The sequence below is a fragment of the Ruditapes philippinarum genome, unplaced genomic scaffold (genome assembly GCF_026571515.1).
Source record: "Ruditapes philippinarum isolate M1 unplaced genomic scaffold, ASM2657151v2 ctg871_1_1_1_1, whole genome shotgun sequence".
NCBI lineage: Eukaryota > Metazoa > Mollusca > Bivalvia > Venerida > Veneridae > Ruditapes > Ruditapes philippinarum.
Window position 1 is genome coordinate 363,746 of NW_026862242.1, and position 15,634 is coordinate 379,379.

General features: G+C 31.9%; 1 protein-coding gene across 1 annotated transcript; it reads left to right on the plus strand.

The window, feature by feature from the left end:
* Window positions 1–871: 871 nt before the first annotated feature.
* On the plus strand, window positions 872–13,263 carry LOC132718401 (superkiller complex protein 8-like). The gene is given in 12 exon segments (XM_060702095.1): window positions 872–904; window positions 1,959–1,982; window positions 5,187–5,214; window positions 5,629–5,734; window positions 6,200–6,346; window positions 7,048–7,079; window positions 7,657–7,808; window positions 9,851–9,944; window positions 10,654–10,747; window positions 11,475–11,567; window positions 12,456–12,534; window positions 13,160–13,263. Coding segments are annotated over 12 exon segments (957 nt in total). The 5' UTR covers window positions 872–886; the 3' UTR covers window positions 13,250–13,263.
* The last annotated feature ends 2,371 nt before the right edge of the window (window positions 13,264–15,634 follow it).

The window sequence follows — 15,634 nt, forward strand, 5'->3', positions numbered from 1 at the left end:
TTATGGTCCATTATCATAGGAGTTGTATATACATACATACCTGTTGAAAGAGTTAGTATTTATTATTTATTTTTTCAATATTTTTTTAAAATATAAAATCTGTACAATAATATTTGTCGTGGATATTAACTGATTGAAAACATAAAAGTAATTACCAAATATTCAATTGCCATTTAATAATTAGTAAAGATTAATATTAAATTTCCATAAATAAGTCTTTAAATTGATCTCAAAGAGGAGCTGTATAAAACCGAGTTCTTGTATAAAACAAGTCAACATATTGAATGTATTATTTGTATTTAATTCAAACATTTTCATATATTTGACCATACACCATCAAAAACAAAATTCCACATTTGAAAAATAAAATTTTATAACAACCTTTGGCACGATTTTCACGCGATTTGTATAATTTCAAATTAAAGACACGCGTTCTTTAAATATATAAATACGTATCCAACCACAGAGGCAAATGTGTCTTTAATCCTATTATCAAATTACTATGTGTTTACTTTAATAACCAAAGGCACGTGTCATGATATATTTAATTAACAACAAAAAAACTCCAGATTTTCGCATACAAAAAGCGTCAAAATATGTCCAATTCAGTAATTTTATAATATATTACTTTAACAGTCTATAATAATTTATGAATTATATGAAAAACAAATAATAATAAAATATAGGGGACGAGTTGGGGACGAGTTGACCAGGTGACGAGTTGTCCAAGGGACGAGTTGACCAAAAAGGTGACGAGTTGACCAGAGGTAAAGTTGACCAGGGGACGAGTTGACTCTGAATCCATCTTTTTGGTATTTACTGTGCATTATTGTGGTTACCAAAATCGGCGAATAACCAGTCTATAAAATTACTTCCGTTGACAAGTATGGCGGGTACTGCATTGGTATGCAAATTTTTAACACGATTATATTAAATTCATGCTTAAGACATTCAATGAAGGGTAAATTAAGATAAGGCATCCATCATTAAACTTGATAACTTAACAATTACCCAACGTATACTTACTGTTCGGTATTTATGATTATGTTGTGACTGTTGACAAATTATCAATGAACTGATAAACATGGTAAATGACATTCAACACTGACACTGGTCAAATTTTTCGATTCGTTTTTCAATAAATGGCACGCCAGTGGACTGCTTCCTTGGTGTCTTAACTTGTACTTGCACCATGTGTCAAGGAATTGGTAGTCACCACTTGCATGTGGACGTGACTGAGCGGCTTCAACATCCTCTCCCCTAAATAGTGAACAGTTCAGAACAAGAACAGTGACATTCTCCCCCGCTTTATCAAAATTCATCCTTGAATTTCTCGGGTTTACAGAGCCTTGCCAAATAAACCCAGAGTTATATTCAGTGAGGGTCCCACATCGAGCGCCAAATGTCACAGGGTAGGGAAAGTGTGCAGCCTGACAGGGACTGGAACCCGGGACCCTCGGAATTCTGTAATGCGGCTTTACCAACTGAGCTATCCGACCACCTACACATTCTCTCACCTAAATAGTAAACAATTCTGAACTGTGGCATTTGTTCAAGGGTATTTAACAACTTGGTATTTCACAGGAAAAAATAACTTAGAAAAATAAGGCATTTGGTGTAAGCATTTAGAAGTCCCGAGGTATTTAAATGGTCTTTCATGAACATGTTTCAAGTTGTTGTTTTTTTTAATATTAACACTATTTTTTTTTATTTTTATTTTTTTAAATCATCACTTTACAATAATGAATTGTCTGCTATTTGGATGCCAACATTAGACCACTTATCTTGTTGGTAGTTTATTGTCCTATTATATTATGTCCTAAATAGATCAGAGGAATAAGGAAGCTCTAAAAATAGAAAATTTCATTAAATTGAAATGAAATCTGAATTCTTCTCAAGTTTCGTACAAGTTCTCATGGTGTAATAAGTATTGAAATTTGTTTTTACCGAAATTGTAGAGCGCTGCTTCTAGAGATAAACTGGTAATCACTTTCACATGAGGATGTGTTATTGCATATAGAAAAATTATCATTATAGGGGGCACGCTTTCACAATGTTTTATATTTGCAGGTTTACAAAAATTGAAATCACTATAGTCTATACAATATTAATAATAAATTTATTACTATATGATATATTATGTAGTTCTCTATGGTATTGTTTTAGTTTCTCCGATTCTTGTGTACACCTTCACACAGGGGCTGGCAAACTCTGAATTTTGACTTAATTTTCCAATCTTGTGCACTTCTTTACCTGTCTGTATGATAAATTAAATTAATTCAGAAACAATTTTCTTGTCCTTACAGGCTGTGGGACAACCCGTGCAATATAGAAAATTGATTTTGCCACCCCTGGCCTGACTTCAGTGTAAAGAAATATTGATTAAAAAATTTAGCTCTTATGATTGGTACCAGTCCTTTATAAGATTGGTACAATAAGTAATAGAAAGGCCTTGTTCACGAACCAAATTAGTAAATATATATGTATTTCTTTCCATATTAAATTTAATATCTTGATTTTTCATAAATTTACAGAGACCTGTGAGTAACCTACTTGAAATCCCCAGTTTGTTTGAGAATTTATTGATAAAAATGTTTGAGAATTTAGTGTCTTTTCTACCCATTTGTTGATAAATAGATATTTTGGACTTTATTTGCTCAATGGTTTTCTTCAAATTTCACAAAATATAATTTTGGATTTTCAATAAATAAAAAGCTTTTTTTGAAATATCACATGCAAATATTGAGTTAATCAAAATTTTCTTGCCCATGTTATGTTATTTTGATAGAATTTTGTATGAAATCAGAAACTCACATACAATGTACATTTGACTATAAGAAATTTCAAGAACCCTGGCTGACTGCCAACTTTAGATTGAAAAATTGTGTTAAAGAAAAAAAAAGTTGTCATTTAATAATTAGCAAAAGTTCTTCCTTGAGCAAAAAAAATGTCCATCAATTCATCACATGATCCTGATTTTTGTGTGAAATTCTTTGAATATTTTATATTTTGCACTTGTGTGTTTATATGATTGTTAAACAGATTTGTTTTGATACGTTTTGTGTGATTTACTAACATTATATGTGCACAGTTTGCTTTGTAGAAATGATATTTATTCCTTTGCGATTGATGGCTTTAAAGGAAAAGTAAAAGATGTTATCTGGAACTCAGCAAAATGTGGGATTTTCCATGCTAAATGGTTAAACACCACGGTACAAACAATGTTGCGTTTATTTTAGAATTTGTGATAGACTTTCTCAGGAATGACAAATTATTTTATGGTTTTCCCAGCTAATATGGGGGTACAAACGAACCTTTACAGTAAATAAAATAAACGCAACACATACACTTACATATTGATATTGTAAACAGAAGTGCACTGTGAAGCTGTAAGGGTACTTGGTTGTACTTTGGGGGATTGGCTCGGAAAAAAACAAATATTTTATGAGTTTCAGATAACAACTTTGATTGTTTATGCCTCTGCATCAGGAATAACAGTGAAAAATGTAAATATTGTTACTTGAGATGACAAAATTTAACTAAAGTGACAAGTTGATTATACTTTAAGCTTTCACCAACATGATGGTTAATCATGTGACTCAGATTGTATTAAAGGAACTCCACTGAGTTCCAAAGGCCCAAAAACATAAAATTTCAAAATCTTACAAATATGAAGGAAGCGCTTTTAAATGGAAAACTCTGCAAAGGATGACAGAGAAATATACAGTTAACACTCGGTAACTCGAAATCCAAGGGACTTGGCATTTTACTTCGAGAGAAACGGAATTCGAGTAACGTGGATCTGCCACCATTACATGTATATACATGTGTCTGATTAAATGTGCAAAGAAGTAGGTTTGTTATTGTTGATAGCGGCAATGCTGCAATATTTAACATTTGAAATGACAGTAAATGACTTGTAACTACAAATTATAAATGAAAAAAAATATATTATTCAAAATTTAATACATGTATATTAATAGTTAAACACGTAGCAATTGCATAAATGCAGGTTATGTCAGCATTCATCAGTAAAGCACATGTTTTTAATAAGCACTCATGACAATTCATTACAATAAAAGCACAATAACACAATTATTTCAACAACAATTTATCTAATATTTGAAGTGAATTGATCATCAGACGAAAACAAAAGTAGTAACTATGTGTGCAATATGACGGAACATTAATTATACAAATGTTAATAATACAAATGTCATTTGCGTTGAAAACACACACTAAAGTCCTGAAACCGATTAAAGCTACTTTTACGACGTGTTAATAATACATGATGGCAATTAAAATTATTATGAAGCGTGTGAATCACGAGTGACAACATCTCACCTTGATGCCGCTGACCTTTGATCAGTCTGCTGTTTTCACATTTCAACTAATTGAGATGAAAAAATGTTGGACTTTAATTTACGGGACCAAATTTTCTTTCGACTTAACAGGAGTCTCGGTAAGTCAAAATTTGACCTAAGCGGAGTTAATATACAAAGATAAAGAAGGAAATTTGACAGGACTCTAGAAATTCTTCGACTAACGCGGAATTTTGAGTAAAGCGATTTTGACTTATTGAGAGTTAACTGTACTTAAAATAAAATTGAAAACTGTTTTTTGTGAGATTTTGAATGAAAGCATTGCAATGGCTTTTATGCTTTTAATTCATTTTGCAATTAAGAAAATGATTTTTCTGAAAAAACAGGGTGAGGGAATGATCTTAAAATTTGCAAACCAGTTATACTGTTGATGGTCCAGACCTTCATAAACTGGTACGAAAATCTCGGAAAAATGTTTTCAATCTTGTGATAACAAACAGCCTCAGTGGAGTTCCTTTAAGAACTTGCTTTCTAATCAAGCTTGAATGAATATAATTATGTGAACTAAAACTAATTTAATAACAACATAGAAATGAAAAAGAAGAATATACATTAATGAAATTAATTTTGTTAATATACATTTATATATTATAATTGTTTGTTATTTGTAAATGTTCTAAAAATAGATAATACTATACCTTAATACATAATTATCTAATCTTGATCATTGTTTTGTTGTTCCGTTTATATAATACTTCCCATTATTGCAAATTTAATTTGATTATGATGTTGAATATATCTAGGTTGAAAACATAAAATAATTCTATAAAGTTTTTAACACATAATTTGTTCTCTTTATTACAGTATTCAATCATCTACAAGCAAGAAAATGGTAAGAAATATCCTATTTATAAAATTTATAGAAATGTTTTACAAGTAAAATTATACATTTATAATAATTTAAGTCACTTTCTTTTTAGCTTTAAATATTGGGTCTGATTAAAAAAATGTCCCCATGAGGCTGAGGGGTTGCCTTTAAGAGTTGAGGCATCAGCACTGCAGCCACTGTTTATCCCTAGGTGATGATTGTAAGAGGCATTTAAATGGAGTCTATGCATCTCTTAGCTTTAGCAAGTGAGGTGGTTTTGACTTTAAGTCTTTAACACTCAATATAATAGCCAGTTATCGTACCTGTTCCATGACCATATGACCTTAATTGTGTTGTTGCATCATAAAACCAAACCAAATAATAATTATAGTAAATTAATTATTCAGTTATTTATTTTAATATTTTTTCTATTTTTAGCTCATGAGGACAGTATCTGGAGTTGTGCATGGGGAAGAAGTAACAAAGATAACACAGAAAATATCGTCACTGGCAGTATAGATGACAAAGTTAAAATCTGGAAATGGTAATTAACATTAAATATAAAAGAAAAATTTTGTCTCAGAATCGTTGGACTTTGGAACCTTTTATGTAAGTAAGCTCTCCAACTAGCTACCGTATTAACTCGCCTATAAGACGGGGGTAATGGAGAGTCAATGATGCCACTGTGGTACCCATTTATATCTGAAATAAATACATCTAGGAGCCTATGGTAAAACTTGAAAGTTGTCATGATAATTCTACTAAAAAACAAGTATTTAAAATTTATAGTAAGTTGTACATGTAGGTGCCCATTTGGCCTATATGACCAGTCCTTATTTAAGTTATTCAAACTAAACATGAATATACTGATTTTCACTGAACAATTTTGCTGAAAATTTGTATTGAAAGTTGGTGTTCAGTAGAATTCCGAAATATGTGAATGTCTCTGAGAAGGTTATTTAAAATATTAACTTTTTGTATTTCATTTTACTTGTCTGATTTGTTTCAGGGTAGATGAGAAGTTAGAAGTTAGACATGTTCTAGAAGGTCATCAACTTGGTGTGGTGTCTGTGGAAATTAATGCTGAGGGAACTTGTATCTTTTCTCGTTAAAATGACAATGACTTAGGGATAATGGACTCTAGTTGAATCTCGATGTTGGAGTCTTCCAGTTGAATTATTTCTTGGGATATGTAGAGGATATTTAATATTTCATGAGTGGTTTGAAAATAAGTATTTCATGAGTGGCAGAAGCCACCAGTGAAATATGATAATTTTCATACCACAAGATGAAAATAAATCCTGTATTTACAGAAAGAAAAACTTGAATTTTCTGTGTATTATATACATTTTGCTCTTTTTTTTTAACAATTTGAAAGACTTCCCCTAAAACTTTATGTATTGCTGAGTTTAGAAGAAAGTAGTCTGGCAGGATATAAGTGAAAATATGGAAAATATGTTTCACTGCAGTGAAAAATGAATTTTTTACTGTGAAAATGCTGAAATGAAAAAAATGTGCATTCTATTTCATATATATTTCTCAAAATTTTATTTTTATGTATATGATAAATAGGAAATATTACATGAACATGCTACTCTGATTGCTTTTATGGCTCAAGTTGATTGGGTAAAGTTGTAGTCTTGCTCATAGGGCGTGTGGAAACACAACTTTATGCAATAAATGATAGCGTAACTAGAATGTGTATAATAATTTGTATGTCAAAATTTTGTGCTTAACATTAACATTAGGATGACTTAAAAACTCATCAACAACAAAAAATAATGTAAAAAAAACCTTTAACAATTCCCCATGGCGCATCAGCATTTGGGACAGTATGTTAGAGTAGGGGATTTTGAGAAGGAAAATGGCAAAAAATTTTGATGCGGGCCAGGAAAAAATTTTACTGTAATTTCCCCATTTTCCCCATTAAAAAGAAAAAAATTTAATCTACTTTGCAACTCAAATATAATTACTTAAACATAAATTTTTTATAAAATTAGTCTTAAATTTAAAACACTCCCAAAGTAAAAAAAAATTGCTGATTGTTTATCATAAATAAGTTGCAAACTTTTTGCTAGTGCGAACAAAATTGTAATTATTTATTGATACTATTCAAGTATTTTGATTATGCCCCAGGGCATATAGTAATTGAACCGTCCGTCTGTCCATACCAGGTTAACCTAAATTTTGGACTTTTTTCAAGTTCTACCTATACCAATGGCTTCATACTTTAAACATTTAATCAACAAAATGTACATGATCTGGGCAAGTTACATAACTACGACTTTTAATTTTACCAAGTTATTGCCCTTTGCAGCACTTACAAATGAATAATTGGTTAACCTAAAATGGCAAGTTGGATATATCTTAAGTTCTGTCTGTACTAATGGCTTCATAATTACCACACTTACTTATCAATATATAGTACATGATAATGCCAAGTTAACACTTTGTCTTAATCTGTTTCAGTGGATGCTTGGACAGTTGCGTTTTCACCAGATTCCAGGTTCCTGTCATCGGGAAGCCATCATGGTAAAATCAACTTGTTTGGTGTGGATACCGGGAGGAAAGAATCATCATTAGATACGAGAGGAAAATTAACACTTAGTATAGCTTATGTTAGTATATACAACAGTCATCAAATTTAGCAGTGGCCTGATGGGCCAGTGTTAATTTTAAGAAAATGTAGTTAAATATATAGAACTGCAATTTGGGCTAGTAAATTCAAAATCTTAAATTCATTGATTATCTTAAATTCATTGACTGTACAATACCTGATGCACATTTGGTGTAAGTTATGTACCAGTATACATGCTTATAAACATACTGGTTTAATGGCTATACAAGTATCATATTGAAAAAAAACCCAAATAATATCAGGTTCACCAATTGGTTATTTATGTACATGTAGCTTGCCTCTAGTTGAAATATTTTTAAGTACATGTAAGTTGTTCAATAAATCTGAACACCTCGACTATTATTCATAATGATCTCCGACTAAAGACACCTTGAAAGTAGTTCTACCACATGGCTTTAGAAATACAGTAAATTTAGTAAAGAAATACAGAGAGTGTAATCTTTGATAATATACAGTGGAGCCTTGTTAATCCGAACCCTTTTAATCTAGAATCCTTTCTTATCCGAACGAAGTGTCCGGTCCCGATTTTTTATTCGTTCTATTTTCAATAGTAAAACACCTTTCGGATCCGAAACCTGTCTACTCCGAATTCCGGACGATTTTTTTCAATTATTGTTCGTATTCTCTAAAATTTACCTCTTGGATCCGAACAGAATTTGCCAAATGTCAAACCTTCATTCAAAATAACAAAAAATGGCACATCTTGCAGGTGTAAACATACACCAAACTGATAAGTATATTTTCGCTTGATTAATGGGTGACACGTATGATCTGCGAAGGTGTGAAAATTACACTTAGCTTGCCTTGATATTTTCTATAATTGCCTAATTGATTGTTTTTCGTCACCTTCAATAAATATTTTGATATAATGCAATAGAAAAAATATCTTTTAATCCTTTGTAATGGATTTAGTGACATGTGATTAAGTAACGAAAATTAATGGAAACTGTCAGTGAATTCGGATAATTGCTGAATCAGATAAGAGTAAACAACAATTGACAAATGCTTGTACGAATATTTAATCATGTCTCAGCCTCCTGTTTAACATCGTAGGTTAACTTACCCTTGAGGACATAATATTTTTGCTTATTTATTTTATTTCTTTATTTTTGTATTCACATGTATTGAAATGAACGATAAGAGATTCCAAAAAATAAAATATTTAAATTGCAATATCAAATGCATTCCCGTTTTCTTTCTTTAAACTATTTTGCAAATAACATGGAAAAAAACATGTAAAAAAACCTTCTAATCCGGAAACCTTTCTAATCCGGAAACCTTTCTAATCCGAACTTTTCTTCTGGTCCGGACAAGTTCGGGTTAGACAGGTTCCTCTGTATTATGTATATATTTGGCATCTAAAGGAAAATAGTCTATTTTGGTTAAATTATGATTGAAAATATGTCTGACAGTCATAAATATACTCACTGATGTACAATAATTAACAGTAAGAATGTCAACTGGTGCATACTTCGGTTTCTACAATCATAAAAATAAGTATAATAATGTACTATTTACTTTTATATCATTAAGATGAACATTTACATGATATATTGGAGTAAATATAGTCAACAGCTCTACTCATTAGATTACTATTTGAGCCGCCTCATGACAAAACTAACATAGTGGGTTTGCGACCAGCATGGATACAGACCAGCCTGCGCATCAGCGCAGTCTGATCAGGATCTACGCTGTTCCCTTTCAGTTTCTTTACTTGTTGAAGGGTTGGTAAGCGAACAGCATGGATCCTGATCAGACTGTGCGGATGCATTGGCTGGTCTGGATCCATAGTGGTCGCAAACGCATAACGTTGGTTTTTCATGGCGCGGCTCAAAACATCTTCATCATCTTAATCATCCAAGAGGCGGCTGGCATAAATCTGGTGAATTTCGGGTATTTTTAGCAGCTGGGGATAAACAATTTCTTCTTAATGCAAACCCTTCTACATTTAAATTGTATCAACATAGTCATTCAATATTGAATATAGTGATAATTTGATATTTTTTCGTTGATGTTTTTCAGAGTCCCGATGGCAAATACATAGCGTGTGGGGCCATTGATGGTATTGTAAATATATTTGATATCGCCACCGGGAAACTTATACACACTTTAGAAGGTAAAATTTGAAATATTTATTTTAGCCGTAAGTTTACCTGCTGGTACTGAAAATGATCGGCATATGCCACCAGCATTGGTCATCCTGCAGTAATTGGCAGTTTGACCAGGCTGTGTACTGTTGATAGGACATTATTTTTAACTTCACTATTCGATAATAGTAAGTTATTCGATAATAGTAAGTAGAGCTATCTTAGTCACCAGAGCATCGGTGTTACCACTTATGTAACATACCTTAAACCTATCCAGCTAGCTTACAGAACGCCGGAGGTTCTACTCAGGTGCCCGTTCGTGCCTGAAATAATGCACAGAAGGGCACCTGAGGTCTTCCTCCACCAGTAAAGCTGGAACGTCGCGATATGACCTATACTGTGTCGATGTGACATAAAACCCAAACAAACAAACATACCTTAAACACTGGTTTGGAGTTTTAATGCGTAGGAATTGACCACAAAGGCCGTAGAATAAAAGTGTGTTATTAGTGTTGTCTTAAAAAATTGTTAACTATATTATCGAGGGAGAAAAATAACAGCCGCATAAACAAGTAGTCCGTAACCAGTGTTTATTGGCAGTTTTACGCTGTTTTTTTGTGTTTGTTTTTTTCTTCTTTTCTTCTTTTCAAGGAGTGTTAAAATTAAAGATAACACATGAAGAAAGGTTTACATAACTAATGCAAGTATATATTTCTAAGATCTGTTTGTTTATTTCAGGTCATGCGAAGCCTATCCGATCTCTATGTTTCTCACCAGATTCCCAGCTGTTAGTGACAGGCTCTGACGATAACCAAATAAAAATTTATGATGTGTAAGTTTACAAATTTTAATGTTCTTTATATCTGAATATAGTTTTTTACCGCTTCAACTTTTAACTGGGGAAAAAAAATACATTCCATGAGGTGTGATAGGTCCATGTTTATAATTAAAGTCCATATATATATTAATGACAATAATAAAAAGAATGTTTTCATACATACATCTGAATTTAAAGGGCTTAAATGAGAGATTTTGCTGTGTTGGTTTTTGCTCAAATGTGAGTTTTTGTTGTTTTGTTAAAATGAATTGGTCTACAATGGTCACATTTTCCATAGTAGTTCAAAAATTGATAAAAACTATAGAAATGCATCATTTGGATATTCTTATAAAATATTGCTTGAAAAAAAATTGTTGAAGAAGTTCTAAGTTATTTAGTATGAACTTTTATATGATGGATAATAATGTTTTATTCTAGAACAATTGAGCTGTGTTGGTTTTGTCATGACATGGCTCAAGAAATTAGCTGCTATATAAATATATGTTATATGGGATCATGTATCTTATACTTGCCAAAATCATCCATTGATTATTCTTTCATTGTTTGTTATGTGTGATTCTATCAATATAATTATTTATTGTATTACATACTTTATAATTTAAACCAATTCATGTAACAACTCATATATGTGAGCCTTTGTCACTTCGTATTGCTCAAATAAGAGCTTTAGTTGATTTCTTTTAGCTCACTGGTTATCTATTTTGTGTGCAATTATTTTCAGATTACATGCAAATTTAGCAGGAACATTATCTGGACATGCCTCGTGGGTGTTGAGTGTAGCTTTCTCACCTGATAACACACATTTTGTCTCCAGGTATGTAACAAAATGTTTCCCGGAAGTTACGTTTTTCTTTTGAGGAGAAACATCTCTCACTAGGTCATTGAATATTAATTAATATGGATAATTATATAGATTTAGTTTATACAAATTTATTTTAGTTTGATTGTGTTGGATGCTATAAGCTTATTGAAACACTCTCGAATCCGTTCCTTGAACCAACCAGTACTTAGCAATGAATGTAAAGTTTCTTGCTCAAGGAAACAACAGCTTGCCACTGACAGGGTTTTAAACCCATGCGGTCAGCAATCCTTAGATTACTAGTTTCGACATGTTAACCACTCGGCCACGCTGCCATTTCAATTATATTGATTTACAGTAGAACTAAGTGTGTGTCGAACTTCGATTAGTCGATTTTTTTAATGTGTTGAAGTAAAATGAAAATCCTGATTTTTCTTCCTTATATTCTTTATTAAAACCTAATATATATGAGTGGAATTTTTTTTGTGTAGAAATTTTTCCAATTAATGAGTTAAAGTCCTGATGTGTCAAAGCTTTTATGCAAGTGCGTTCAACTTTGACTTACTGAAGTTCTACTGTATTATATTTATATATAAATATTATATTCATGTAGGTAAATTACTAAATTTATTGAACTTGTTGTATGCTCAACAGAGGAATGCATAATAAAATTTTATTCATTGAACTCGTTCAATAAATACGCTCATTCAATATCCTCTATGTCATGTTCTGCTTTGATAAGGCCATTTTGTTATTTTAATTGATGATTTCAAATCAATCTTTGCCAAGGTTACGAGGATCAGAGTTGAAAATTGTAATATGCCTAAAACAGTACTCTGTAACATGTTGTTGATCAGAAATGGGTGTTATAAAATGGCACTTTATCTTTCTCGTTATTTTCAGTTCATCAGATAAAACAGTGAAGATCTGGGACGCTGGTTCCAGACAATGTGTACATACGTTTTATGACCATACTGACCAGGTGAATCACAGTTTTCTTTAAACACTTCTTATTTGATTGTCATAATATGGCTGGGGCATATAGTATTACCCTGTTCCGTCATTCCGTCATCATCAGTTACCATTCATTAAAATTAATAAATTAACAAATTTAACATATGGCTATGTAATAGGAATGCACAGATCAAGTTCGAATTTGGTCATGGTTGGATGATTTTTGACAGAGTTATCTTTCTTGAACTTTGAAAAGAAAAGAGGAAATTTTTCAGTTTCTGTTCATTATCTTGACAACAGTCGCACACATTCAACATTGAACTTTGACATATGTACATTATAGGTATATGCAGGTCAAGTTCGAATTTGGTCATGTTCTGATGATTTTTTGACAGAGTTCTGCCCCTTGAAGAAATTTTCAGTTTTCTGTTCATTATCCTTCCAACAGTTGGCATCAGACTTATAAATCTTTGCAATTTGGTATCTCCAAAACTGCTGAAGAGAATAGGTTGAAACTACACACACTTGTTCTCTGTGTTTATCTAACATATTATATAAACCTATGGTGATGTTTTATATTTTGATTTTTTTTTTTTTTAAATAAGTCATAAGTCAAACCTAGTATTTTTAAATGAAAAATTTCCATATTTCAGGTCTGGGCAGCCAAGTACAATCAAGCTGGTAACAGGATAGTGTCAGTATCTGATGATAGAGCTATGCATATTTATGATATTCCACAGTGAGATTCATCAATAACGTCATATATTTCATTGAACAACTTCGAGTGATTCTGGTGCAAATTTTGACCATCTAAGGACACCATACTATTTATAATATTCAACAGGGAGAATACACTGCAATATGAAAGACTTCATTCAACAACCTAGAGAGATCCTGGTGCAAATTTTGACCATCTTAGGACACCATACTATTTATTATGATATTCAACAGTGAGATACACTTCAACATGAAAGACTTCATTTATTAACTTACACAGACTGGTGAAATTTGGTCATCCTAGGACACCGTAGTTTCCTACAATGAGATACCTGTTATGGCATTTAAGTCTTCATTTAACAAGCTAGAGAGGCCCTGGTGCAACTTAGTACACCATACATTTTATGTTATTCAAACGTGGGTCACACTTTAATAGTAAAGTCTTCATTTATTGACCTCAAGTAATCCTGGTGCATATTTGACCATCCTTGGACACCATAGTGTTTCTGATACACCTAAACAAGGAGCTCTTTTCTTCAATAACCCTCGGTGACAATGGTACAAAGTTGACCAACTTAGGACACCATACTATTCCAAAGGCGAATCTCTGTGACATAAAAATACTTCAGTGAGAGACTTTGATACAAATTTGACCATTTTATGACACTTTTATGATATTCCATACTGACTGAGAGCTTTTATTACATGAAAGACTTTAATTCTGAAACACCCTATAGACCTGTAGGTACAAATTTAACCATTTCAAAAGGAATACTTTTTATGACACCATTATAGTGCTTTAGTTATTGCAATATATTTTTTACTAAGCGTGACAGAAATATGTGTCACCACCTTGTGTTGTTATTTGTTGCCTGATATTTATTTTTCAAAGACTTCTTTTCTAAGTGACAGCTGACTTTTTTACTCCATTTTTGAGAACTATCAATAGCATAGAAAACTATTTATAGCATTGAAAACTATAGCATTGAAAACTAATTTATTTATACAGGGCTGCCGATTTTCCGTGGAAATCCGCGGATTTCGTGAGCTGGGTCATTTTTGAGATCGATGTAAATTCGACAAAGACAATAAATTCATTCGTCATATTTTATACAGTACCCAAAAACCGGCACGCTTCGGCTTTTAGCGTTACGCTAGCCGCCTATGGTACGTCTGTAAGCGCTTTTCTCATTGGTCATATCGAGTCTTTTCCGGCATTCTATTTTAGCATAACCAATCAAATTACAGTTTACATTGTCGCTCTTGTCTGTTGTCAAAATGTCGGATATTTGTCAAATTTAGAGTCCAGGAAATTGATTTTAGGGCATACCAAATCATCAGAATCCAGGAGCTTTCGGGGGCTTTGCCCCCTGAACCCCCACCAGGGCTCTGCCCTGGACCTGCAAAGGGGGCTTGCGCAGACCCCTTGACCCCCGGCGTATTTTTCGCTGTTTTTGAAATTTGCTGTTGGCAGCCCTGTTTATAGCATTGAAAACTATTTATAGCAATATCAAATCCAGATAAATTTTTCATAAATAAATGCAAGTAAAATTGTCCATTAAAATTAAATCTGGCAATAATTCTTTAAGTTTGACAAAGATTGATAACATAAAATGTTATTTTATTAGAAAATCTATGAAATTGGTGCTAGACTAGAATTTTTGTTAAGACTTATATGTAAAGACAAATGGCAGTTTGGTTTTTTCCATACGTTACACCATTGAAAACATTTCGTAGCAGAATGATAAATCAGATCTGGACATTAAAACAAATCTAGATTCAATGTTAATTTATCTAAAATTGCAATGTTTTGCCCTTTAAATAAATTTTGCTGTATAATAATAAGTAGCAAGAGAAAGTATACATAAACAACAAAAAATGTCATTTTAATAGAAGTTCTGTGATAACATTTCATTGTATATAAATCATCTTTTTATAATAAAAAGAAAAAGCAAAATAATGTGTTTTCTTTCATTTTGATAATTTGATATAGTTAAAATAGTTAATCTGTTGATTAGTGTTTATTTTTGATGAAAACATAAAAAATTGTTCTATGACTCCATATAAATGAAATTAATAGGCTGCTTCACTTTTGGGAAAAAATAAGTGGAGGTTTAAACATAGCCCACTTATAGGTTTTGGTTAAGTTTTCATTTAATGGTTGTTAATTCCAATACTTTTATTGAAACATTATTTCTTCATAAACTTTGAGAAGTTCCACTTGCCTCACCAATTTTCTAGGCAAAAAGATCAAGGCCATTGCTAATAAGAAATACAAAACAAACAAGTGTTCATTTAAACATAGTGCAATGACCTATAATTGTAATAAACTTTGTACAATGTATGTAGATGAATCTTGGTGTCAATGTCACTGGGACTTGTTATTTCGAAACTTAAAAGTGGCCATAATA